The 26910-nt window shown below is 37.9% G+C and overlaps 1 protein-coding gene across 1 annotated transcript in view; it reads right to left on the reverse strand.

Annotated features, from left to right (window-relative positions):
* The window catches only part of LOC122728874 (eukaryotic translation initiation factor 4E-binding protein 1-like), a 72921-nt gene extending 46259 nt beyond the window's left edge, over positions 1-26662 (reverse strand). The window contains exon 1 of the mRNA XM_043967599.1: positions 26555-26662. Within this exon, the coding sequence (XP_043823534.1) occupies positions 26555-26662 (108 nt within the window). The remainder of the gene's footprint in view (positions 1-26554) is intronic.
* Between the last annotated feature and the right edge of the window lie 248 nt (positions 26663-26910).

Here is a 26910-nt window from a genome sequence, read left to right on the forward strand (position 1 = left end):
AATAGGATATCAGTGCCCTTTTAATCCATGGTTTCATGGACTACTTCAACCCTTTTTGTGAGGCAGACCCACAGCCCAGAGCTCCTTAGCAAAGGTAATAGAAGCCTTCAAACTGTTTTTTGAACTCCTTTATTTCTGTCTCAGGCTGGTCTTTTGGTCTTTTCAGCTAATAGCACTGAGCACAGACTTTAATGCTGAATTAAAATGAACATTTTTAGATCTTATTCCTGAGTACACCTTATGAAAGATTTGTAGTCATCTTTTAACTTTCAGACTTTTTCCTAGCCTGGCTCTCTTCCCATTTTACCGTTACCTTCCTTAAAAGGAAAGTCCCAAAGTCCCCTCCTCGTTTTCTTTCCACCCTTTTGTTCCCATCATGCCAAATTACAAGATGAGACCATAGACATAAAATTTTGTGCCCATGGCAAGCCAAATTTAAATCTCACAGATTCTTCTGCATTGGCATTCTCAATGGTAAACATTCCAAATTGCATAAGTCAAATCCCTAGAAAAAAATAGTAAAGAAGAAAACTGTCTTTGATAACTCCATCAGTACCAGATATACAGTACCCTCAGTGTTTTGTTGTTGTTGTTTTTTCTGGCAACCAAAGGGCCCCTTTGCTGGAATCCCATTCTGGGCAGCCTTCTATAGTTCCAATCTTTTGTTTTGTTTTAATATTTCATGATGTCTCATAGAGTCATTAGTATCTATTCAGTTAATTCTAATTTTTAGGGAGTTGTTTTCTAGGGTAATGTTTTATACCACTTGTTTCCAAGCTGTTAATTCTCTTTTCATTTCTTTCCTCCATAGTTCTTTTTAAAATATTTTTTATTTTATAAATATTTTAATGTGAATTAATACACGTATGTTAATATATTTTAAACCATTCTTGCCCATTTTTAACAACTCTTGTTTTAAGTCTTCTAGGAATTATGGTTGGACTTCTATACAACTTTCATTTTTATTTGAGGCTTCACTTGCAAATATTTTCCTCCCCCACAGACATAGTGGTATACTCTTACTTGTATTCACAAACTTCTGGTGGGAGTTTATGTTATGTAGTCTTCTGAGTTTATGTTTTTAGCTTCTCTGTCACTTCAAAGCTCTTGATGGTAGGATTCTTTTTTTTTTTCTCATTCTCCTTGACTTTGGACTTTGTGTTAGAGCTGGGCTCTGTGTACTTCTGGAGAAAGTATGGCCTGAGTTTCTGTCCTCTTCTGTCTACCTATTGCTTTCATAGCTCAGGCAGGAGGCTTCAAAGCTCACAAAGTAATATTATTCAAGGTGAATTCTGCTCATTGTCCTCCACGTCTGAGTTCTACAAGTTCCCAGCTCTGGTTGGGAGATTTGGTAGACTTCTGCTATACTCAATCACTATCCCACTGGAAGGTACTGCAGATTCAAAATAACTGAACTTCAGGCTCCCTTTTGGTATGATTTCCTGCCCTGGTTATTTCTCTTCAGACTTCAACCTGGACTAGAGGCCAGAACTGAGTTCTCATTTTGCTCTTGGGATAAGAGCCTCATCTCTACTGTTTGCTTCAAGGCTTGTTCTTTGTTTAGTACACAGCTAGGGTCTGATAGGGACTACTCCTCTCCAAAACCCCTAGGTGCAGGTCCCTCCCCTCAGTCTAACCTGGAACTAAGTAGTGGGCAAGAGACCAGTCAGATGGCACCTGTTTCTGCAACCTGTATTATTTTGAATATCTCCTGGCATCTTTTTCTGCTCTGGAGTTTCCTACCCTGATGGCCAGTCTCTACCCTCCCTTCAGTCCCTGGGTTCTGGAATATTCCATACAAGGCACAATCCCAGCCCCAGTATCCCTAGATGTCTCCATCTGAATCCCTAAGCACCTTGAATTGGAAAAATGATTCATTGTGACTTTTTTCTAGGATTTCCCAATCAGAATTCAATCTGGTACATATTCTCAACCTTTGTGGAGAAGATTTGTTGAGGGGCCTAGGCTGTACTTCTTCCTAATATGGCAAAGTCTTGAATTCATCCCTTTCTTTCCATGGTTCCAACCTTTTCCTCTTGCTCTAGTAACTCAAGAAGGATTATGAAATAAGGGCTTTTGAAAAAGACTCAAGGAGAAGGAAAAGAAGAAGGCATTGGCAGTGACAAAGCAATGTAGGCAAGAAAAGGTAAATAGAGCAAATTGATTAGCAAAGCAAATTGGCAGAGTTGATTAGTGGGTAGGGCAAGTTGGTGAAATAGGGGTGTGATGAAATAAGGAGATTTTGCAGATACTCAAAGACCCACCTGGAGATTAATCTAGACTGATTGAATCAAGTGAGAGTGATTAACTGCTGATTAGCCTACTTCAGGTTAACTGGATTGTAATCACACCTTGAGAACACCTTCAGGACCAATGGATTTGGATGACACCAACCAATCAGCTTGAAGCAGTGTGTAAGGACCACCTCTGTTCCAGACCTATAAAAAGCTTCCACAATGAGTTTGCTGGAGAGAGTTCATGGTTGAAGCAGGCTTGTGGCAGAGGACTTGAGGAAGAACCAGACCAGGCTGGAACTCTAGGCTAAACAGGCTTTTTTCTTAACTTTCTGAACTCCATGGGAATATCTATATGCTTTAATAAATGTTTAATGCCCAAGGACTGGTGCTAAAGCTTCTAATTTAAGGTGACCACAATTTAGATTTTAAACATCACAGGGGGTTGGTACAAGATGAGAATGGAAAGAGGAATGTAGCTGCTAAATTATTACTTGGCTATAATAGAATGTGGTAGCATATAGTAGGGGACAGAGAGTTGAACAAGAAGTCAAGAAGATCTTTGTTAAGCCCCAACCTTAATAAACACTAACTGGTTAATTCTGGGCAAGTCACTCATTAAGAATTCCTTTTACCAATGTACTTACAAGTCTGGTCCACAAAAATAGGATATAAAGGCCTTAAGGAGGTGCTTAGGGATATGGCATGAATACTTACAAGTATATCTAAAAAACAAACAAACAAGACTGAAACCCTCAGTCAGTATGGAGAACAGAAGATAATTTTGCTGTGACATTGTACAACATTTATTTGTATTTCTGCCATAGCCAAGTGACAGCTAATCCATGTTCTAAATGTCAGCAGGTCTCCCTCACAAAAGATAAGAGGAAGAGATTTAAGGAATGTCTTTCTAAAATCCAGGCTATGGAAGGTAAATGTTCCTTTAATAATAAAATTAAAATTATAACAGGGCTTCAATGCAGGGTGGGAGGGGTGAGGGAGGGGGAAGGCTCTGAGGTAGAGGACAGAAAACTAAAATCTTGTCAGGATTCAAGAGAGTAAAGGATGGCATATGAAAGAGGAAGAAGGGGGGGGGGACAAAGGACAACTGTACACTTGAAGTTAAAAACAAATGTGATGTTCTCCTAAAGAGAAAGAGTTCAAATCTCTAAAGAAGATGCAGTTGCTTATTCAACAAGGAATGCTAAAATAGAAGCACAGAGGCTATCAGGTGGGAGATGATCCAGCAAGGGTTAGAAGAAAAAGCAAAGAGTTATGATGTGGTTTCTACTCAGGTATACCAAGTTGAATCTGGTAATAATGAGAGAAGGATCTATTATCTTTCTGGAGCATGTATTCAAGTCATAATTTATCTCATAATTTATCAAGACATAATTCCTACCAATGTCTAATGATTCACATGGACCCAAATTATGCTAAAGGAACTCAGAAAATATTGCTGAAAAAGATAAAGTGTTAGTCAAAAACTGAAGACTGTAAGGCCACAATGTGTGTTTTCTTTGCTGCTGCCCAATGATGCTGAATGATGAAGAAAAGAGAAATTGACTTGGAAGTGAACAGTTGGTCAAGAAAGTAACATCTGAGAATGGAATTTGGATTTCTGGACCATTAATTAAAATAGAAATGATAGAACTCCCCCCCACACACACACACACACCCCTGGCCAGGAACATAGTGCAACATCTTAAATACAACATGTCAAAACTTCTCTTTCACTTAAACCCTCCTCTCTTTCTAACTTACTTATTGCTATCAAAGGCAACACCATCCTAGCAAGTCACCCAGTCTTACAATCTAGGTGTCAGCCTTGCCTATTCATTCTCTCTCACTTCCCCATAACCAGTCTATTGCTGAATCCTGTTGATCTGACCTTCATAGCATCTCTTGTTTATGACCCCTTCTCTTTTTTTACATTGCCAACATGCTGAACCAAGCCTCATCAACTCACACCTGGACAGTAGCCTTCTGTTTCTTCTCCCTACCACAAGCTTCTCCATCCATACTCAAGTCCATCAGCCTCCACTCAGCTACCCAAGTAATCTTCCTAAAGCACAGGTCTAACTATATTATCCATCCTACCTCCACACATTCAATAAACTCCAGTGGCTTCCTATTAACTTTAGGATCAAATATAAAATCCTTTATTTGTCAAAGTATTTCATAACCTGCTCCCCTCCAGATACCTTTCCAGACAGACTCTTTCCACTTTGCTCTCCCCCCCCCCCCCCCCCCCCCCCCCCCCCCCCCCCCCCCCCGCCGCAGTGTACTTTGCCATTCAACGGCAAGAGGCCTCCTTGCTGTTTTTTGCATAAGACCTTCCATCTCCTGACTTCAGAAATTTTCATTTGCTGTCCCTCATACCTGGAGTTCTCCTCCTATTCACTTCTATCTCCTACCTCTCTGGTTTCCTTCAAGGCCCATGTAAAATCCCACCTTCTACAAAAAAGCTGTTCTCAATCCCCCTTAATGGTAATCTCTTTTCTTTTGTTGATTACCTCCAATTTATTATGCATATGTTGCTTTAAAATAGCTGTTTGCTTGTTGTTCTCCTTCCCCTACACCCCAATTAGGCTATGAGTTCCTTCAGAGCAGGGACTGATTTTTGCCTCTTTGTAACCACAGAAAATAGCATAATGCCTGGCACATAGCAGTTTCTTAATAAATGGTTGTTGGCTAACAAAGACTTGTCAGAACATATTTGATGGGTTCTTACACACCTAAGTGATAAGAACTACGAACCATATAATGCCACTTAATGATTCCAAGGAACCATTATGAAACTTGCTATTGATTGATTACAGAGATGTGATGAATTTAGGGCACATCATGAAATACATATAGTTTTTGTATATAGTCATTGAGGGAATTTGTTTTACCTGATAATGCATATTTGTTATGAAAAAGATTTGGTTTTCTTTTTTTCCCCCAGTGGAATGGGGAAGAGTGGAAGGGAGAAAAATATTTAATTGGTTATTTATCATTATACAGACATATATACATAAATTGTTCATTTAATTTTCATCAGTTAATTTATTTTTAAATAGAGAGCTGAGAGGGGTACTAGAGATGTGGAAAGCTCATGAATTTTCAGATGAAGTCACCATAGTACGAATTTTACTTAACAGTTTTACTTTGCTACAAGAGACCTCTCAGAAAGAATAATCTGTAAATGTTTGTAATATAAAAACAAAACTTCAACAAAACGATATTAAAAAGGACTCTAAATTTAAAAGGAAGAAGATAGATGCCTTTAGATAGATATCCACTTAGATACTTTGAGTACACACAGTTGAGGAAAAGAAATAGCAGTGAGACCTCAGCAATTCACAGGAGTCAAATTCCAGTAAAGAAGTTTGTATTCGTGGTACAGTGGAGAGAGTACTGGGCCTGGAGTCAGGAAGATTCATCTTCCTGAGTTCAAATCTGGCCTTAGACACTTACTAACTGTGTGACCCCGGGCAAATCACTTAATTCTCCCTCAGTTTCCTCATCTGTAAAATGAGCTGGGGAAAGAAATGGCAAACCACATCTTTGCTTAGACTACTGAAATGTCTACAAATGCCTGAAGTAAGGGCAAAAAGCAAAGGAAACTGGAGATCCTAATGCTAGGAAACAAATGAACTTATAAGTAACAATGAAACATTTTGAGTGTGCAGGGGAGTTTGTTGACAGCAGAGTTGTAGGTCCAATGGACATAATGATGATACAGATTGAAATGGAATCAGGGATAGAAGAGGCATATTGCTTCAGGATGATATGCTTTTTGCACCTAATGGGTTAAGACTGAATGACCTGTATAAAAGTGAATGGAAGCTAGAGTTGTTTTTGCTGGAAATCTATCTACGCCCTCTTGGATGGGCCCTATACTCCCATGGGTGAACATTCTTTCCTTGCTCCTCTCTTCAGGTATCACCATAGTAGGTATGAGTTTTTTAGTTAATTCTGTCAAGTGTGAGAGGTGGGGAGGCATTTGAAACCTCTTGAACCTATCTTGGGAAATGGAAATCAGGAGATTTGTCTGAAGCTACTAGGACAGCTGCCTCTGAGGGAAGCAAATCAAGCTCTCAGCTAATGAAGCCTCCATCCCCCAAACACCAATGCTTAGTTCATTCTTTGCCCTAAAGGAAACCATGATGGTCAAGGTTGACATGGCTTTCATCTTTTCCCTGAGTTAGAGGAGTTAGAGCACTATTTATCAGTAAAATCCCTTTGGTTCACTTTTGAACTCTCAGTCAGTGAAGAAGGGAAAGTAGTACAATAGATATCTTCAAATACTTGAAGCTGAATCTTGTAGAAAAGGATTGGATCTGTGCTTGGCCGCAGAGACCTGAGCAAGGAGTAATGAGTGGAAGTTGAAAAGAGGCAGATAGAGTCATAATGGAAGACAAACTTCTTAACAATTAGAGTTATTCATTATGTCTTCAAGCAGAGACCAGAGATCTACTGGCTAGGTATATTGTAGAGATTATTGTTTTGTGAATATTGATTGGACTAAATGACTTCTAGAGGAGTTTTTTTGGTTTCTTTTTTGTTGTTTTTTGCTCTAAAATTATGGGATTGGCATAACATATGAATTATAAGAATAACTCTTTGGAGAAAATATTCCCTCCTTTGTTGTTTAATTCTTTAAGGGCTTTAAGAGTTGTCATTTCAGGGCAGAAGAGGGAGATTCTTTGACAGGAATGCTACAGCATGGTATCCATACTCAGCTTTGGAGTCAGAAAAATGGACTTCAAATTTCTCTACTGCCACTTACTATTTGTATGACATATGGCAAGTCACTTAATCTCTCTGCATAATTTTCCTCATCTGTAAAATAGTTGGGATGGACTAAATGATCTTTAAATTTCTTTATAGCTATAAACCTATGATCTAAAGATTTTAGGGGGTGCAGAGTATCTTGCATTTTCCTAATCATACCACATGAGTAGCCACCCACTTTGCCTATAAGTAAGGTCAGTTCTAGCTTTTCACATCAGAGACCGTCCTAGCATATGATTAGGTACAAGGTAAAACAATCTAAATCTGTGATTATTCAGGATTGTAAAAGAGGATAGATGCAAAATAACACCTACTTGATAAGGCTCTCTATTATAGGGATAGTGGTATTTGCAGGTACATTCAATAACCATCATAGCCATCTTCTTTCTACCCATGGGTTCTTTCAAGACTCATCATAAGCAGGCAATTAAAAAACAGACACAGTCCAGAAACTCAAATTGAAACTTCCTCTTTGAAGGCAAGCCCCAAACTAAAAGTTCTTAGAAACATGGTTCAGATGCTCCGATTCAAACTTCCTCAAAGGAACCTCAAAATGCTCACCTCTACCAGCAATAATGTTGTTGTTGTTGTCTCATTTTTCAGTCATGCATGCCTAACTCTTTGGGACCCCATTTGGGATTTTCTTGGTGGAGATATTGGAGTGGTTTGCCATTTCCTTCTCCTGTTCATTTTACAAATGAGGAAACTGAGGCAAACAGGGTTAAGTGACTTGCCCAGGGTCACACAGATAATAAGTGTCTAAGGCCAGATTTGAACTCAGGAAGATGAGTCTTCCTGACTCCAGGCCCTGCACTCTATTCACTGCACACCTAGCTGCTCATACCAGCAATATTGATTAGATGCTAGTTCCTCCTCTACATGATATTATATACTGACAGGGCAGCTAGGTGGCGCAGTGAATAAAGCACTGACCCTGGATTCAGGATTACCTGAGTTCAAATCCGGCCTCAGACACTTGACACTTACTAGCTGTGTGACCCTGGGCAAGTCACTTAACCCCCATTGCCCTGCAAAAACAAAAACAAAAACAAAAAAAAATATATTACATACTGACAGCTCTTCTCTGGTCAAACCAACATGTACAAGGAATACAGACCCATCACACCAAGCTCCTTCTGCCTCAGTCTTTCGGTCCTATATAAGTAGTGTAACTGCAAGCATGTACAGGTGCCCCTACCTAGGAGCCATTATTTTTACATTCTCTTCTCTGCCCTTTCTCCCCCCTGAAAAGCCCTATGCTTTCCACTGGCCTGGACAAACTCTTGTTAGATAAACCCTTATTATATTCTGCTGGCTTCCTCTGCTTCCCCTCCACTCCAGCCTGTTCCCCCTTCTGCTTACACAGCTCTTAGGTATTATTGCTGTGAGAAAACAATTATTAATAATGAGTTTTTTGGGGGGGCACCTTTTCTCTTCCCCACCCCCACTTTAGAGAGGTAAATTTCTAGGAGGGAGTTCTAATCCTGTGCAGGGAATACAGGGTGTACAATAGAAATGGAAATAGACTCTTTAGCTCAGTGAACTGATAGGATTAAGCCTATCTGGACTTTGACTTTGTCCCTCCCTCAGGGTGCTGCTTCCATGAGACCCTGATGTCATCACTGTACAGCTCTTTTTTTTTCTTTTTTTTTTTTTGGTGAGGCAATTGGGGTTAAGTGACTTGCCTAAAGTCACACAGCTAGTAAGTGTTAAGTGTCTGAGGCTGGATTTGAACTCAGGTCCTCCTGACTCCGGGTCCTGTGCTCTATCCACTGTGCCATGTACAGCTCATTTTAATGTGGACCATCCTCAAGTCATGCTAACCAATGGGATTGAATGATTCTAGCCAATTAGCTTTGATCAGTGTGTAAGGAGCCGCCTCTATCAAAAAGAAAAAGCCTGGACCAAGAGGGACTTGTTCTCTTCTTCCCTGGACATCCTTTTACTCTCCACACACCCTCTCCTCACCCTCTTGGCTCAGTGTGCTGGGTATGTAATTGTTTAGGCCCCTAAGCCTGTGACTGGTGGGGAAGTCAAGGAGACATGTGGTCAAGACTTTAATAATGTTATATTAATTAATAATAAATGCTTGCTGCCAAAATCGGTATAATAGACATTAATAGATAACTTAGTAATATTTGAGAAAACCCAGCCTAGTCCCCCAATAATTTATGTAAGCTTTGAAATAATTAAGCATTTAGTTTGTGCTAGGACTGCTCCTATAACTATAATCCCTGCACCAAAGCTCATTGATATGAAACCCTCTCCATAGATTGCCTTGCTCTGTTGAGGGGCTGGGTGAAACTGGCAAAAGACAGACAGCTTCAGTTCACAGCAATGCCCACTTTAGGATGGGTCATTTCAAGTTTTCTTCCACTACTGGGTTGATTTCCAGATTCAAAAAAGAAGATGGGGGCAATCCGGCCTCATACACTTAACACTTACTAGCTGCGTGACCCTGGGCAAGTCACTTAACCCCAATTGCCGAAGAAAGAAGAAGAAGATGATGATGATTGATGATGATGATGATGATGATGGAAGAGGCCAACCCCACTTCAAGTTGCTGAAGGAAAAGACTGGGAAGAAATGAGAACAGCCAGCAGCTACCATCATGTCCCTATCACCAACTTGCTACTCTAGAGACTTTGGGGAGTTTCCTTTTGTGTGAGATCCAGGACCCTCTCTCTTGGTTGAGCTCAGTTACCTTACTCCCAATAGGAGAGTTCCTTTACTCCATACTGTCAGTTATATATTCTCCTCTGTATACTTTTTTTTCATTTGTTTTGTTATGATTAAGACAAATGAGTTTCTTTGCTACTCATGTTCACTGTGAAATTGGCATGAAGTAGGGAAGGGGTTAAACCTTAGATATAGATCTTAGGGTCCCCCTTACCCCAAAATTACAGAGTCATCAGAAGTTATATGAAACTCAATCATATCCTCTAGATGAACAATATTCAAAGAAGCAGGTAGATATACTTATGGCCCAGCGCTCGCTCTCTCTCTCTCTCTCTCTCTCTCTCTCTCTCTCTCTCTCTCTCTCTTTCTCTCTCTTTGAAAAAGGAGAATGGTGGTCATTAGCTGCAATCCTTCCTTCCTCTTCTGACATGAATGAAATTAATTCTCCCTCAGAGAATGATGGTGTATATCATAGGGAAATTGGTTGGTGGTGGGGGTCCTTAGGTATTCCTCTTTAAAGAATTATACCCTCACACACAAATCCAATTAGAATAAAATAATCTTTTATTTAGATGCTAGAGAAAACAACCAAGAGAAGTCAAAGACTTCTCTCAAGGGGAGATATTTCAGAGACATGTTCTCTGAGATATGTATCTCCTCAAACAGGAGAAAGGCAAACTCTTTTATAGATGGTAGATGTAGTGATCACCTAAGCCCTTATAGGGGGTGGGTTGAGAGAAGTCCGGTGAGGGGTGGTTCTGATTTTTGAGTTATCTCTGTCTCCTGGTTGCTGACCAGGAAGCAGCCATGCCTAATAGGCTTATCTCCCTTACTTCTCAGGGTGTGTCTGTCTAGTTTAGCTTCTCAGGGTGAGTTACCCCAGGCCCATGTCCTTTAGTTTGACTGGCCAGTTTATGTCCCAACCCCACAACAGTGGAGAAGAGGCTAGTGATACCTATTCTATCTCCTTTAAAGCCACACAACAGGTAGCCCTCAGAAAACATGAGCCCCCTCTATACTTACAGCTCCATTCTGCTGTACAAAGATTTAAATAGTCCCTCTCCTCCAGGGACTTGAATTCTAATGTGTGGTAAAATTATTAGGATTTCTTAATGGCCCCCACAACTGGATAGTCCATGTTCCCTTAATATTTAACACGGTCCCCTGCTTTTTCAGCCTGCTAAACTCATAAATCCACAGAATCACATATCTTGTTCTACAATTTTAAAGAATTTTCTAATAATAATGGAATGATACTCTAGGATTCACTCTTTTCTTCTAGTTCCTAATTCCTTCCTTGTAGCTAGAGTTCAGAGGCCTTCTTTACTTTGTCCTAAATGCCAATTACTCAATGAATGGTAAACAAATGAAGAGGAAGTTTGGGTATTCAATATGATTCATTCAAACAGAAGGTAGGAAACATTAGCATCCATGTACTCCAAGACTTCCTAGCAAAGCACAACTAAATTTAGCAGCCAGTGATATTGATTTGATTAAAAATGGTTTAAGGCTTGTAAATGTCACTGGAACTTAGCAAAATTAATATTATTAAATCCTTCTGGTGATGGGGAAAACTAACAAAGGGATTTGCAGTGGTTTCTGTAATTAATTGCTCTGTCATGATTTATATTAACTTACAGTACAACTCCATTAGCTCAGACCTGTCATCTCTGCTCAAGGAACCACCAAGTAATCACTAGCACATTAAAGAATAAATTAGTTTTTGGCTTGAAGCCTAGTTGTAGAATGCTTCATTTGTGTCTGCTGTAGACATATGTACCTAATAAAGTTGGGAAGAATGAGTTAAAGTACATATATATCAGTGTCAGCAGGTTATATTTTAGAGACAATATGCTCAGCATTGTTCATTAGGGCTAATGAATTCTTTTTCCTTTTCTTCTTTCCAGTTGCATCACCTCATATTTAGCCAATGCCTTCAGGTGAGATGTGAAGCAAAACTCTGAAAAAAAGGTAGGTCTCCAGAGATTTTTTTCCCTCCCTTTGCAGTCTGTGGCCTGTGGTTGTAATAATAGCTTCATGTGGTTTTTGTTAACACTTCATTACCCTAAAGTTGGATAAATTATCTCCTGCTTCTGCCCTGTCTGCAAACACTCTGTGTAGCCAAAAATCTTAGCTACTACTTACAGTAGATTATGGGGATTTGTAAGGTCTATCAAATCATCTCTGACTTTGATAGCTGGAAGATGTTTTAAGTAGGCTGTAGAGAGAACTCTTTTACATTTCAAAGAAAGTGTTGATTGCCTTGTGGATTTGCAAGCTAGAGCTGTCCTCTTTTCTGGGGTTCATGGTAGGGGGAGGAACTAATTTGGCAGGTTCTCAGGCCAACAGCAAGAAGAGACTGACTCAGGGAGTGGGACCAATAGACAATAACCTACTGTAGCTTAGTACCAGAAATACTACTGGCCTCCGTAGTTCATTAACATTTCAGGGTTCAAAGGACAAGGTCATTTCAGCTACAAATGTCTGAGTACCACCCAGGCATTGATAACATGTCCTGGATCATCTCAGGAAATTTGAATCATCTGATGTCATTGACTTCTTCACAGATGCTATGCCTGCAGTGCAAGCAGTGATCCTGGAGCTTCCCATGCATGGCTGAGTAGAGTGATAAATGTCCAAAATGTGAGGAAATTGCTGCCTTAGCCAACTGGAAAATGTATATATTATTGAGAATATAGCTGAAAAGGAAAAGTGAGCTAATTTATGATTACAAAAGCCTTTGAGATATGGGCAATCTTATTCTTTCTTTCATAATGTGATATGTGACTGGCATTTCAAATTTACAATGATTGGTCTTAGCTGATAATTTTCCATTTAATTGGAGTGGAAAAAATCATAAACATGGAAAGAAACCATATCCACCTATGTGATTGGCTGTTACTCTACACCACTAGCTGTATTTTGAAGTTATTGTCAATGTAAAAGGCATTTTTCTTTAATAAAATTGAGAAAGGAATAAAAGAAGGAGAGGAAGGAGGGAGGGAGGGAGGAAGGAAGGAAGGAAGGAAGGAAGGAAGGAAGGAAGGAAGGAAGGAAGGAAGGAAGGAAGGAAGGAAGGAAGGAAGGAAGGAAGGAAGGAAGGAAGGAAGGGAGGGAGGGAGGGAGGGAGGGAGAAAGGAAGGGAGGGAGGGAGGGAGAAAGAGAGGGAGGGAGGGAGGGAGGAAAGAATTAAAATATAAGAATGGCAGAGTTCTTGTTGAAGGAAGGAAAATTATAAGAAGGTATGCCACCCTGAAATGCAATGGGATGTAGTGAATTGAGGATAGGTCTTGGTGTCAAGAACACTTGGGATTAACTCTTTCTTTTGACATATAGTAGCTGTACAACCTTGGACAAGTTACCCGACCTTGCAGTGTCCTCACTAACTCTCAAAAACAAAGAATTACAGATGAGTTATCTATCTTCCTCAATAAAGGGAGTTTCCACACAGATGAAACCAAAGGTCCATAGAAAATCTGAGGGAAATTGACCATTTTAGTCATCCGAAAAAGAAGGGGAAATTTTAGAGAATGAAATTCTTACAATAGAAGAAAAAATCCTTATAAAAAGAGGAGTTATCTAAAGAGACTGATATGATTACACAGGGAGATCATTAACCATCTAATTTTTTTTAACAAATGAACATGGAAGTAGAGACTTCTAGAGTCTTGCTATTCTCACTTTATCCAACAATGTAGTAGATTTGGAGTTGGAATTTGAATCTCAACTCTGCCACATACTGCGTCATCTTGGGCAATTCACTTAATTTATCTGGGTCTCATTTTCTTCATCTATAAAATGATAAAGGTTGATAAAAATGTTGTCTAAAGTCCCTTCTAGAGCTACACATATAATGCTAAAATGCCATCTGCTTCATGGGATACATCATTTGTATAGGGGGCTTATATGGATGGCAAACAGAAGGGGCCAATGTCAGTTGCAATATTGTATGTGTATATAAAGGATAAAGACATTTAATTTTTTTTTTTTTGCAGGGCAACAAGGGTTAAGTGACTAGCCCCAGGTCACACAGCTAGTGTCAAGTGTTTGAGGCCAGATTTGAACTCAGGTCCTCCTGAATCCAGGGCTAGTACTCTATCCACTGCACCACCTAGCTGCCCCTGGATAAAGACTTAGAAGCAATGATGGACAAGATATTATGGCCATGTTTGTCCCTGCTTCTGGCCTCCCAGGACAGGCACTAGCCCAAGGAGCCTTTAAGTAGCTTCTCTTTTTAAGGAAAGGAATGAATGAATAAATGAATAATAAAGCATTTTTATTAAGTGCTTACTATGTGTCAGTCACTGTGCTGTGTTAGAGATTAAATGAGATGATATTTGTAAAGTGCTTAGCAGAGTGTCTGGAACATAGTGGATGCTTAATAAATGCTTATTCTCTTCCCTTTGGAAATACAATTATAAGACCAAAATAGTCCCTGCCTTCAAAAAGTTTACATTCTAATAGAGAAAGATAACACATATAGGAGAGTGTTGGACAAGGAAATGGGTATTTTGTCCTGAAAAATCATAGAGATGGCAAGTCTTAGGGCAACTAATTTATGTCCTTTACAAAAATAGTATGTTGATTTGATTAGTGTTCTTAGAACAACAGGTAAAAATCAGGGATACGAACACTTTGTCATGGCAGAACCATGGGTAAAGTACAATGTGGGAGGTCTGAGGCAGCTAGGTGGTACAGTGCATAAACCACTGGGTCTGGAGTCAGGAAGAGCAGAATTCAAATCTCACTTAAGACACCTATTAGCTGTGTGATCCTGGACAAGTCACTTAACTTCTGCTTCCATAAAACTGAGGAAAGATATGGCAAATCACTCCAGTATCTTTGCCAGTTGTACCATTGGTCCACAAGGCTACAAAGAGTCAGACATGACTAAAAGACTGAACAACAACAACAAAATATGATGAACTCTCACAATCAACAGCACAGGACCCCAAGATAAGAACTGGAGTCCTTATCAGAGACTTCAAAGGCAGACAGGTCAACCAGCGCAATGCAGAGCAGAGCTGGGGATCCTGGAGTAGACTTCTGGACTCTGGGACCCTGCAACTCTCAGAGAGAATTCCTCCTGTATTATACAGCAATGTACCTTCCAATGACCATTAGAATCATTGAAAGCTTCTACAGAGTTCTCCAGTGGTGGTGGAGACAACCAGTTGTCACTTTATTTCCCATTCCTCTCTCCTGATTTACTGGGAGATAAAAAGCTTAAGATATTTTACTGGCTATCTTATTCTCTTTTTGTGCTACATATAGGACTAGCCTTTCAAGTGAGGGAAGGTCAACCTGGAGGATTGCAACTAGTAAGGAGTAAAATATGTTACTTCATGATACATTTCTATAATAATTTTTGAGCTTACTAGGGATTTTTATAATATAATTAAACTGACTTTTGGGACATGTGATGGACTACATATTTTCTCTGATCCACATGACCTCTCAAAACTCTATAAAATAGGAATTACATGTAATAGATAAAGCAATTATCTCCACAGTGTAAGACAGCAAGAACCCTAATGAAGTAACAAACCAAAGATGTAGCAACAGTGAAGGATAATCCCTAAACCCTAACTCACTCAGGATCCCATTCCTCATCAAATATCATTCTCGGGCAGGGCTGAACAAACCTGTCCATGCGTTTGAAGTAGAAATCAACTCCATCCTGTCCATTCCCATCCTAAACCACCAAAAGCAGGAAAGTATGTCTTGCCTAGTTCAATGGCCTTTGAAATAATAATAATAATAACAACAGCTAACATTTATATAGCATTTATCATGTGCAAGGGACTGTGCTAAGTGCTTTACAATTATTATTTTATTTGATCCTCACAATAACCCTAGGAGTTAGGTGCTATGATTATTGCATCTTTTAGAGATGAGAGCACCAAAGTCATGACTTGCTTTGGACCACCCAACTAGTCAGTATGTGAAACTAGATTTGAAAATCAGGTCTTCCTGATTCCAGACTAAATAATTATATAATTTGGTAGATTTGGAAAGGGGTAAATGGCCATTCCCAAAGATTAGTCATTAATGGTTTAATATGAATTTGAAAAAAAGTCTCTAGTGGACTACCCCAGAGTTCTATGTTCTTTAATATTTCTATGAATAACTTAAATATTGGCATAGATGGCATGGTTATTATTAAATTTACAGATAACTCAAAGTTATAATGGAAAGTTAACATAATGGAACAGAGAGTCGCATTCAAAAAGATCTTGAAAAGAACACTAGTTCCTTGTATATTATGTAAAATTAATGAAATGTAATAGAAATAAAGCTTATTTTTTTATTCAAAGTATCAATATCATGGTACTTAGGGATATGATGAAGGCAGCTGGATATCACAGTGAATAGGGTACTAGGCCTAGAGTTAGGAAGACTGAGTTCAAAATCAGCCTCATTTGCTAGCTGTGTGAATATGGGCAAGTCACTTAACCTGTGTCTGCCTCAGTTTCCTTATCTATAAAATGGGGATAATAATAGTTCCTACTTCACAGTTATTCTAAGGATTAAATGAGATAAAATTTTTTAAGTGCTTAGCACATAAATGTTAGTGATGATGATGATGCAGGAGGAAGAGATAATCTAGGGTCAATGACCTGCAAAACATATAAAAATTTTAAAAGTGTCCAATAATTCAATAGAAACAGCAATGCTAAGGAGAAAAGAAAGAACCTTTTCCAATGTAAAGTTTACTCCTCACCCCACCCCACAAAATAATGCCCAGTTCACTAGCTCATCATGCCCTTCTATACCTCATCTGTCCCTTCACATAGCCTCTGGCCATGCTGACCCTTGAGGCTGATGAATACTCAGAGGAAAGTTTTTTCTATGAAAACTTAGTAACAAACTGGGGGTGGGGGAGAGAAGAGGATCAATGAAATGAATATGCAATTCAAAAGTTTGGAAAATAATAAGCAAATTAACCAAAAACAGGTATTTTTTAAATTAAAAGATAAAATTAAAATGCTATATTATTGATAAACAAAATAAAGAGCTATTTATTAAAAGACTTGAAAAACTGATAAAGCACTAGCTAATCTAATCAAAAAAAAGGGAAAATAAAACATATAAATTTAATTTAATATTAATATACAATGTGGTTGAAATGAAACTATAAAACAATTACAAACCTGTAAAATGAGAATTCAAAGGGAGTGAATAAGTATATACAAAAATATAAAATACCCAGATTAGCAAAATAAGAAATAGAGATCCTTTGGCAACTCATGCTCAGAAAAAGATATCAACTGAGCCATAAATTAACTGCCAAAAGGAGGAAGAAACCTGGACCAGATGGAATTACAACTGAATTCATCAAACATTTAAAGAGTAATACTTATATTATAAAACGAATTCTCAGAAAGACAGAATTCATTCTACCAACTTTTTCTGAAGTGTTATTATTATTATCTTGATACCCAAATCAGGGAGCAACAAAAAAGCAAGAAAACTGTAGACTAATTTCACAAAGCAACATTGATGCAATACACAAATAAATGAACAAATAAATAAATGGATGGATGAATGGAAACAAAGAAATGAATGGATAAATGAATGAATGAACAAATAAAATCCTTATATGAAAATTTACTAGAAATGCAAGGATGTATCAACATAAAGAAAACAACTGTTTAGATACATACAAAAAAATCCACATGATTATTTCAATAAGTGCAGAAAAATCTATGGAAAAACCTATTATCAATCATAAATTATAAAGATGTAAGAGTCAGTCTTTGATATGTTCAAAAGCATATATCTATAACCAAGATTTAGCATTGTTTGTAATGTAGAAACACTGGAAATTTTTCTAATACAAATAAGGGTAAAGCAAGGATGTCTCCTCTCCTATATTATTGGGCATAGTCCTAGCTATATTAATAAGACAAGAGAACAAATTAAAAATATTCACATTGGCAAAGGAATAGAGATTGGATATGTGATTTAATTTCTATATGAAACTCCCAGCTGAGTAAATTCTTTCTAATGTTTGCACTTTCTCTGCAACATATGTTCTTAAAAAGTTGCCTGGGGGCTTGGAGAGGTTAAAAATGTTGACCAGGAGGGGGCAGCTAGGTGGTGAAGTAGATAGAGGGCTGGCCCTGGATTCAGGAGGACCTGAGTTCAAATCCAGCCTCAGACACTTGACACTTACTAGCCTTGTGACCCTGGGCAAGTCACTTAACACCAATTGCCTTGCCAAAAAACAAACAAAACAACAACAAAAAAAAAAACTTTAAAGCCCTGTTTTGGGGCAGCTAGGTGGCGCAGTAGATAGTGCACTGGCCCTGGAGTCAGGAGTACCTGAGTTCAAATCTGGCCTCAGACACTTAACACTTTCTAGCTGTGTGACCCTGGGCAAGTCACTTAACCCCAATTGCCTCACTAAAAAAAAAAAAATGTTGACCAGATTACACAGACAGTATGTTTCAGAGGAGGATCTTTTTTTTTTTTTTTTTGGTGGGACAATGAGGGTTAAGTCACACAGCTAGTAAGTGTCAAGGGCCTGAGGCAGGATTTCAACTCAGGTTTTCCTGAATCCAGGACCAGTGCTTTATCCACTGAACCACCTAGCTGTCCCCTTAGAGGAGGGTCTTGAACAAAGTTCCTTATGGCTTTAAGGGCACCTCTTTAACCTCTGTATTCCTTTGCATTTTATATTGGTAAAGAGGAGAAAAAATTATCCTTATTAGCAATTGGCATGTTGACTGAAGAATCAATTAAGAAATGAATCAAGATGATTAATAGATTCTATAATATAGCAAGATATGAAAGAAATCAGCAAATATCATTTTAGTTTCTATCCAGTTCTGACAAAGGCCAAGAAGAAATTACAGGATTAAATTTCTTCAAAATAAATACACAATGCAAAAAATATTGGTTAATCTATCAAGATGTAGGAAAGTTTTATATGTAATATGTGTGTATAAAAATACTTATTATAGCTCTGTATGTGTGTATATAGATAGATAGATACATAGATAGATACATATAAAGAGAGAGCATAATACACTTAACAAAAATAAAGCAAGACAAATCATTGGAAAGATTCAGTGCTGAAGGTTGGGTTGTGTCAGTATAATAAAATGATGACATTGTGTTAGCTAATTTATAGATTTGCTGCTGTATCAATTATATTAACTAGGAGATACTTTGTAGAAGTAGACAGTTAAATAACAAATTCATTTGGAGTAACAATAAACCTAAATCTCAAGAAAAATGATGAAAAAAGTAGGACTGAAGGTTGTACAGCAATTAACAGACTCCCAAAATATTATGAAATGGTCAGCAAAACCAAAAAGTATTCAGGACTAAGGGCCAATGATGAAGAATGCTATCTACCTTCAGAGAAATATCTGATGAACTCTGAGTACAGACTGAAACATAACTTTTTTCATTTTATGTTTCTTGCTTTTTGTTGATAATTTTCTGCAACATGGTATGAAAAAATAATTACTAATAAAAGGTTTGGGGGGATCCAGGGACCCCACTTTGGAAAGTATAGTTCAGGAATTTCAGCTAATTTCTTTCAGAACCATCCCAAAGGTACAATGGAGATAGATGCCTTATTTGAATGCACCTTTGCCCTCAGGGGATCTGTCTTTGCACTAGACTCTGGTAGAACTCATTTTAATATGGGCCACCCTCAGGTCATGTCAACCAATGAAATTGAATGATTCTAGCCAATTAGCTTTGATCAGTGTATAACAGCCACCTCTATCAGAAGAGGAAAAGGACAGACCTCACAGCAAACATCATTCTGGGTGGCACTCAAGACTGGGAAGCCTTCCTGGTTGGTGAGTGCTCTCATTTTTAGGTAATGTAGGGCTTCTGAACTCTGCCTGGGGCCATGTGCTCTCAGAGACAATATGGTGCTGGGGGGTTTTCAGCTTGTGTTAAATGTGGTCAATGGTCTCCTAGTATTTAATATACTTTACTAAATGCTTACTACCTAAATGGGTGCAATAGTCATTAATTTATAAGTAGCAATATTTTAGAAACCCCAGCCTAGTTCCCCAATAAATTAGGCAGAAACAGCTAGAATGATATTTTAAATACAATGGCTAAGGTGGAAATATGTTTTGTATGATTTCATTAATATCATATTGCTTGTCTTCTCAATGGATGGGGGAAAGGTGATAGGGAGGAAGAAAATTTGGAACTCCAAATTTAAAAAATATAATTAATGTTCAAATAAATAAATGTGTTTTTTAAAAAATATTTGGTTCTGATTAAAAAATACAAAAATAAAGCAATGAAATAAAAACAAAAACTCGAAGCCATCAAAAACAGCATTCCTATGTTTGATAAACCCCAAAACATAAATTATTAGGGAAAAATTATTCTCTACTTAATAAGAGTAGCTAAAGAGTAAGGGTGGCAGGGAATAGAAAGTAGCTTGGCAGAAATTCAAATTAGAACATATCACACCATATATCATAATATGCTTTAATTAAATATGTCACCTGAATTTAAAAGGTCCTATCATTTTTTTCAAAATGGAGAATAGAAAGAAGTACTTCATATCATTGAGTGTAGGGGGTGAATTCTTAACCAAACAAAGGGTAAAGGTGATCATAAATGACAAAATACACAGTTTATTTCATAAAATTCAAAAAGGGTTTTTTTTGTTTTGTTTTGTTTTGTTTTTGCGAGGCAATTAGGGTTAAGTGACTTGCCCACGGTCACACAGCTAGTGTCAAATGTCTGAGGCCGGATTTTAACTCAGGTCCTCCTGAATCCAGGGCCAGTGGGTGCTCTATCCACTGCGCCACCTAGCTACCCCGAAAAGTTTTTTTCTTAAAGAATAAAATCAATGGAGACAAAATAAGAAAAGATGTCAAGAAAAATATTTGCATAAAATATCACTAATAAAAGTCTAGCATAGGGGGCAGCCAGGTGGCACAGTGGATAAGGCACCAGCCCTGGATTGAGGAGGACCTGAGTTCAAATCTGACCTCAGATACTTGACACTTACTAGCTATATGACCCTGGGCAAGTCAATTAAACCTCATTGCCCTGGGGGGGAAAAATGTCTGGTGTGATGAGGCTATCCCCACATGTAGCCTAGAGGTATCATTGTGTGGCTCAAAGGAAGACAGAATAGACTTCTTTAGCCTCTTTTCTTCTCACCTACTCCAATGAAGACTTTCATTCCAACAGGAAGTTGGGGTCAGAAGCACGACCACTTTGCTTTCCTCAGAAACAGGAGCTCCTGGCCTAGAATTGCATTTTTCTGCTCCCTTAATTATTGTTAGTCTAGGTAGTCTAGGGAATAGTTTTCAGATTCAAGTTATTCTTGTGATCACTATTTATTCATGGAGAAAAGAAGAACCCTAAGCTTTATATCTATGGATTGACTCCCTTCCTACCAAATACCAGTTCCACAATGAATACACATAGTAAGTAGCAAAGAAATCCATTTATCCCCATCATAGCAAAACAGAAATCAAAGAAAGTATGCATATGAGAATATAGGTCAAACAATAGAGAGTAACTCATGTAACTCAACTCAATCAAGAGATAGCCCCAGATCTCACCAAAAGGAAAATTCACTGAAGTTACTCGTTCCACAAGCTGGGAACAGGGACACGTTGGAGATTGCTATGTCCTTTTACGTCAGCTTTTTTCCACTTAGTATCCTTTCAGCAACCTAAAGTGTAGTTAGCATTGTCTATCTTCTATTTTATGCTGGAAACCAGAAACACCCAAAGCAATGACAGAGCCTGAAGAGACTCAAAGAGAGTAGAGCTTTCCTCTCTCCCCTTCTTTTCAACTCTATCCCACCCCTCACTTAGGGCATTGCTCTCCACCAATTAGCAGAGAATCTCATACTAATGAGGTTTGGGACTTGAGTTATACTGATATCTAAGATATATAGGAAATTTACACAGATATAAAACACTAAGAGCCACTCCCCTATAGTACTTTGAGGTTTGAGAAGTATTTTATCTACATCTCATTTATTCTTTATGACTAGCTTGTGAAAGAGGCATTATTGATATTATCTCTTTTTTGCAGATGAGGAAATTGAAGATATGAACAGCTTTCAAAGAATAACAAATTACAATTTATCATATGTAACATGCTCCAAATCAAAAATAGTAAGAGAAATGCAAACTAAAAGAAGTTTAACCTTTTATTTCATACACCACAAACTATCAAAGGTAAAAAATAAGAAGTCAGTGTCAGAGGGGTTAATAAAAAGAACAAATATGTATATATCACTTTAAGGTTTGAGAAGCACTTTATAACATTATCTCATTTGATCCTCACAATGACTCTGAGATGTAGGTGCTAATTCTCCCCATTTTATAGATGAGGGAAAATGACATAGAGCTTACGTGACTTACTAAGTCACACAGCTAATAAGTGTCTGAGGCCAAACTTGAAATCATGTCTTACTCCAGATCAAATATTTGGGGAAAACAGACACATTAATATGTGAGCTATGAATTGGTCCAACAATTCTGAATACCAATCTGTAATTATATGAGAAAAGATATTAAACTGGTCTTCCTCTTTGACCCGGTGATCCACTACTGGGCTTATATCCAAACAAACAGACGCCTATTACAAACCAAAATATTCACAGCAGTATTCTTTGTGGGAGCAAATAACTGGAAACACAGTGCTTTCCTAATGACTGAGGAACAGCTGGAAAAAAATGGTGGCATACAAATATGATGGAAAATACTATTAATAGGAATAATAAATGCTAGCATTTATATTGTTTTAAGGTGTGCAAGGTACTTTAAAAAGAATACCTTATTTTATCTTCACAACAATTCTAGCAGGTAGGTGCCTTTATTGTCCCCATTTTACAGATGAGTAAATTGGTGGCTACCCCAGGATCACATAAGCAGGAAGTGTCTGTAGCAAGATTTGAACCAAGGTCTTCCTGACTCTAGGTGTAGTGCTCTATCTACTATGCCATCTTGTAGTGGACATTTTTATAACCTAAGAAATGCCTAGTATCAAGGATTTAGAGAAAACTAGGGAAATTTGTATATTCTGATGTAATAGAACCAAAATAATAATATATGGACAGCTAGGTGGTGCAGTGGATAAAGCACTGGCCCTAGATTCAGGAGGACCTGAGTTCAAATCTGACTTCAGACACTTGACACTTACTAGCTGTGTGATCCTGGGCAAGTCACTTAACCCTCACTGCCCCTCCCCCCACCCCCCACTCCCAAAAAAGAATAACATATACCATGAATACAAAATTCTAAATGAAAATATCATCAAAAGGAAGACAAACTTTGGGTAATTAAAAAAATCAATAATGTTCTAGAGAACAGATAATGAAACAAACCTCCCTTCTCATGACAGGTAAGCAGGGAACTACTAGAGCAGAATGATATAGATATTTTCAGACATGGCCACTTCATTATATTACATGTTTTTGTTTAATTGTTTTATTTTGTTACAAGGGATGACTGAATCTGGAGGGGCAAGGGGTACTGATGAATATGATAGTGATGTAAAAAAGGCCTTGTTGAAGCATTCAAAGTAATCAACTTCATAAGATTAAAATGGAGGAGTGGTTAGATAGTAGTTTCTCTGAAAAAGTTCTGGATATTTCAGGGAACTTCAAGTTGAACATGAGCCAATAATAATAAAATTATTATCATTTATATAGTACTTTGAGGTTTGAAAAGTATTTTATCTACATCTCATTTATTCTTTATGATAAGCTTGTGAAAGAGGCATTATTGATATTATCTCTTTTTTGCAGATGAGGAAATTGAAGATTGGAAACTGAGGCTTCCCCATTGAGGGAAAATCCACACCAGCCTTCATCTCTTCAAACCTGGACTAGCCCATGATTCCTGAGACTATTTCTCTTCCTTACTGCCCCATCTCCTAACTTTCAGCTTCCTTTTATGTGTTATCTTCATTCATAAAATGTAAACTCCTTGAGGGCAGAGATTTAGTTATCTTTACTTGCATTAGTATTCTCAGAATAAAATTGATCTCTCTGAGAAGTTAGATGACTTGTCCAAGGTTAAATGATAAGAATCACAGGCAAGTCTTCATGACTTCAGGTTCATTGCTGTATTTACTATATAGACTGAAATACAAGATTATAGACTAACCCAGAGTAGCTCACTGCCCACACATGCCATCTCCACCCAACACACACTCTCTCTCTCTCTCTCTCTCTCTCTCTCTCTCTCTCTGTCTCTGTCTCTGTCTCTCTCTCCCCACCCAGGGTAAGAAAACCCAATATACCTATGAATATACCAATTGCTAGGAGAGGGCCTAATGCTAGTACTTTGTTAATTCAAGTTCAACTTTGGGACAAAATAAGTTATTTATAGGTTTTTTAATAGCTAACAAATAGAGGTTTATTTTTTCTAAAACATCAAGGATATTCAATAACTATGCAGTGACATCTTATTTCTATAGCTCTGACACCCTTGTTCCCACATGGAAAGGTCAGCAGGACCGAATATGATGATTCTCTTGGTCTTCACACATCCACCAAGTAGAAAGGGCCCTATAAGACCATGTAGGTGGGAATTTTAAGCCCTTAGGAAACCAAGAAGTTGAGTCTCAGGAGATAAGAGCCAATCAGGTCTGTGGCACAGCTTTGCTGCCTTTTAGGAAAAACTAATCATCCCTATTGCATGAAACAGGGAGAACTCTGATCCTATCGCATGCCACCTTAGGTGTAATGTCCCAAGGATCTTCTAGATGACATTCCATCATTTAAATGCTTTCAAGGCTTAAACTGGAAAATCTTCCTGGCATCAGCAGTATGTGGTAGAGAAAAAAAATGACACCTCCTCATAGAGTGAGCAGCAAGCTGCATCAAGGAAGACAGCCACCAAAAAGGTCCTGGGACAGTTTTGTTGCCCTTTAGGGGAAACTAATCACTGTTGTAAGGAAACAGGGAAACCCAGGTCCTATCATACCAATCATGTGTCAACATAAGAATGAATAATAATTCTAGTACTTAATAAATGTATCTATATGGATTCACAATGTCACTATGGATGTTCTGTCAAAACATTCTTATAGCCCACAACACAACCCCCTTTAAAAGAGGCCATGGCTAATGCCAAAGCTTTGTATTAAAATAAATAATAAAATAAAAAAATAAAAATAAAAAAATAAAAGAGGCCATGATTGACTAGACAGCCTCACTTATTAAATGAGATAGCACCTAGCACATTGTTAGGTGCTATATAAATGCTTATTTCCTTCCCTTCCTCTTTCCCCTCCACTTTTCAGAAGGAATATATTCATTTTCAACTAAATCTGAGTTTTAGATGCAACTGTGTATGTTGTATATGCAACATGAATAACAAATAGTGCTTTGTCATTGATTACATATAAATGAACTTGGGGCACATCCATTCCCCCTCCGTCACTATCCCCAAAGTATATTTTTCCAACATAGATGCTAAACCATTTAAAACATGCAGATTTTTTTAAAGAAAATCACAAGCAGATAAAATGTTTGTATTTTAAATCCAAATTTCATACCCTGAGTGGGTACACAGTGTAACTATAATCATATAATACGGACATCTAACTATAATAAAAACTAGGCAAGTTCAGATAGCATAATGTCCTCATATCCCGTGCCCTTTCTTTCAAGAGTCAATTATTTAACAAGGTACTAGGAGAAATGAAAAATTATGTAACTACATACTATTAGCCTATTTTATATGCCTTGACTTCAAATGAGCTGTGTGGTTCTATCTTTTTCATTTGCTCTACTTTGAACTATGATGGAAGCATCACATGTAGGACTAAACCTGAAGTTTTTTAATACAGCAAATATTTCATTTTCAAGAGAGCTAACATAGTCCAGACAGTTTAATTTCTTTACTCTCTGATGTAAAGAGCAGCCGTTTATCCTGAGTTTCTAAGATTTCATGTAGAAAGTTAACAAAACATAGGATCTTATGTTTACTACAAAAAGTGTATTCAAAAAAAAAAAAACTTTAGCTCTCTCCACTCCAAAAAAAATTATAGATCTGTGGAAAGATCTGGCAATCATTTTTGAAGTAGACATATTGAGTAAATCCTGGGAGAATGGAAAGTCATGTGATTTGATGCCACACAGAATTCTACCAGAAGTCAAATACAAGATTGATGACTTTGGGGAATACAGAATTCCTCAATACTGTTAATATATCAATAGATCTGTGGTCTCATCAGGGTGGTTACTCAGTTCCTTATTTTCACTTTCCCCAAATAGCCAATTTGTTACCATCTTGTTTTTCTCCTTTCAAGACACCTTTCTGATACAGCCTATTCTTTCAACTTCCTTCTCTCCATTCACAAAGCCACTCCCTAGTTCAGTCTCTCCTCACCTGGACTACTACTTTAGCCTTTTAACTGGTCTCCTTGTCTAGTCTCTCTTCTCTAATCCATCCTCCACTCAATAGACTCCAATTTCAAATATGAAGTCCTCTGTTTTGACATTTAAAGTTCTCAAAACCTGGCCCCTTTTGACCTTTCCAGTATTCTTATACTTTATCTTCCTCAATGATCCAACCAAACTGGCCTATGTGCTGTTCCTCATACACAACACTCCATCTCCCATCCCCACTTTGCAATGTCTGTTCTCTGTCCCTGATATGCTCTCCCTCCTCACTTCTGTCTTTTAATTTCCCTGGCTTTCTTTGAATTTTGATACATGCACCACTTTCTTTAGGAAGCTTTTCTCCATCTCTACAGCTGACAGTGCCTTTGCCTCTGAGATTACTTCTCAATTACTCCTTCTCTCTGTATATATGTATCTACATCTATATAATCTATATCTATATCTATATCTATCTATATGCATATATGCCTTTCTAGTCTTCTCATACCTTAATCCCTGACATAAACTCTTCAATCCAGTGACACTTGCCTCCTGGCTGTTCCACCAGCAAGACACTCACTCTCAGCTCCAGGCATTTTTTCTGACTGTCCTCCATGCTTGAAACACTCTCCTTCTTCCACCCTGACTACTAACCTCTCTAACTAAAACCCCACTTTTTACAGGAAGTCTTCCCTAGTTCCTCTCAATTCCACTGTTTTCCCTCTGTTATCTCCTGTTTGTCTTGTATACAGCCTGTTATTATAATGTAAATACATATTATATACATAAAAGTATATGTGCATGTGTATATATGTATGTGTATTATATTTATATACACATGCACATATATGTGTGTATACATGT

This window comes from Dromiciops gliroides, chromosome 5 (genome assembly GCF_019393635.1).
Source record: "Dromiciops gliroides isolate mDroGli1 chromosome 5, mDroGli1.pri, whole genome shotgun sequence".
NCBI lineage: Eukaryota > Metazoa > Chordata > Mammalia > Microbiotheria > Microbiotheriidae > Dromiciops > Dromiciops gliroides.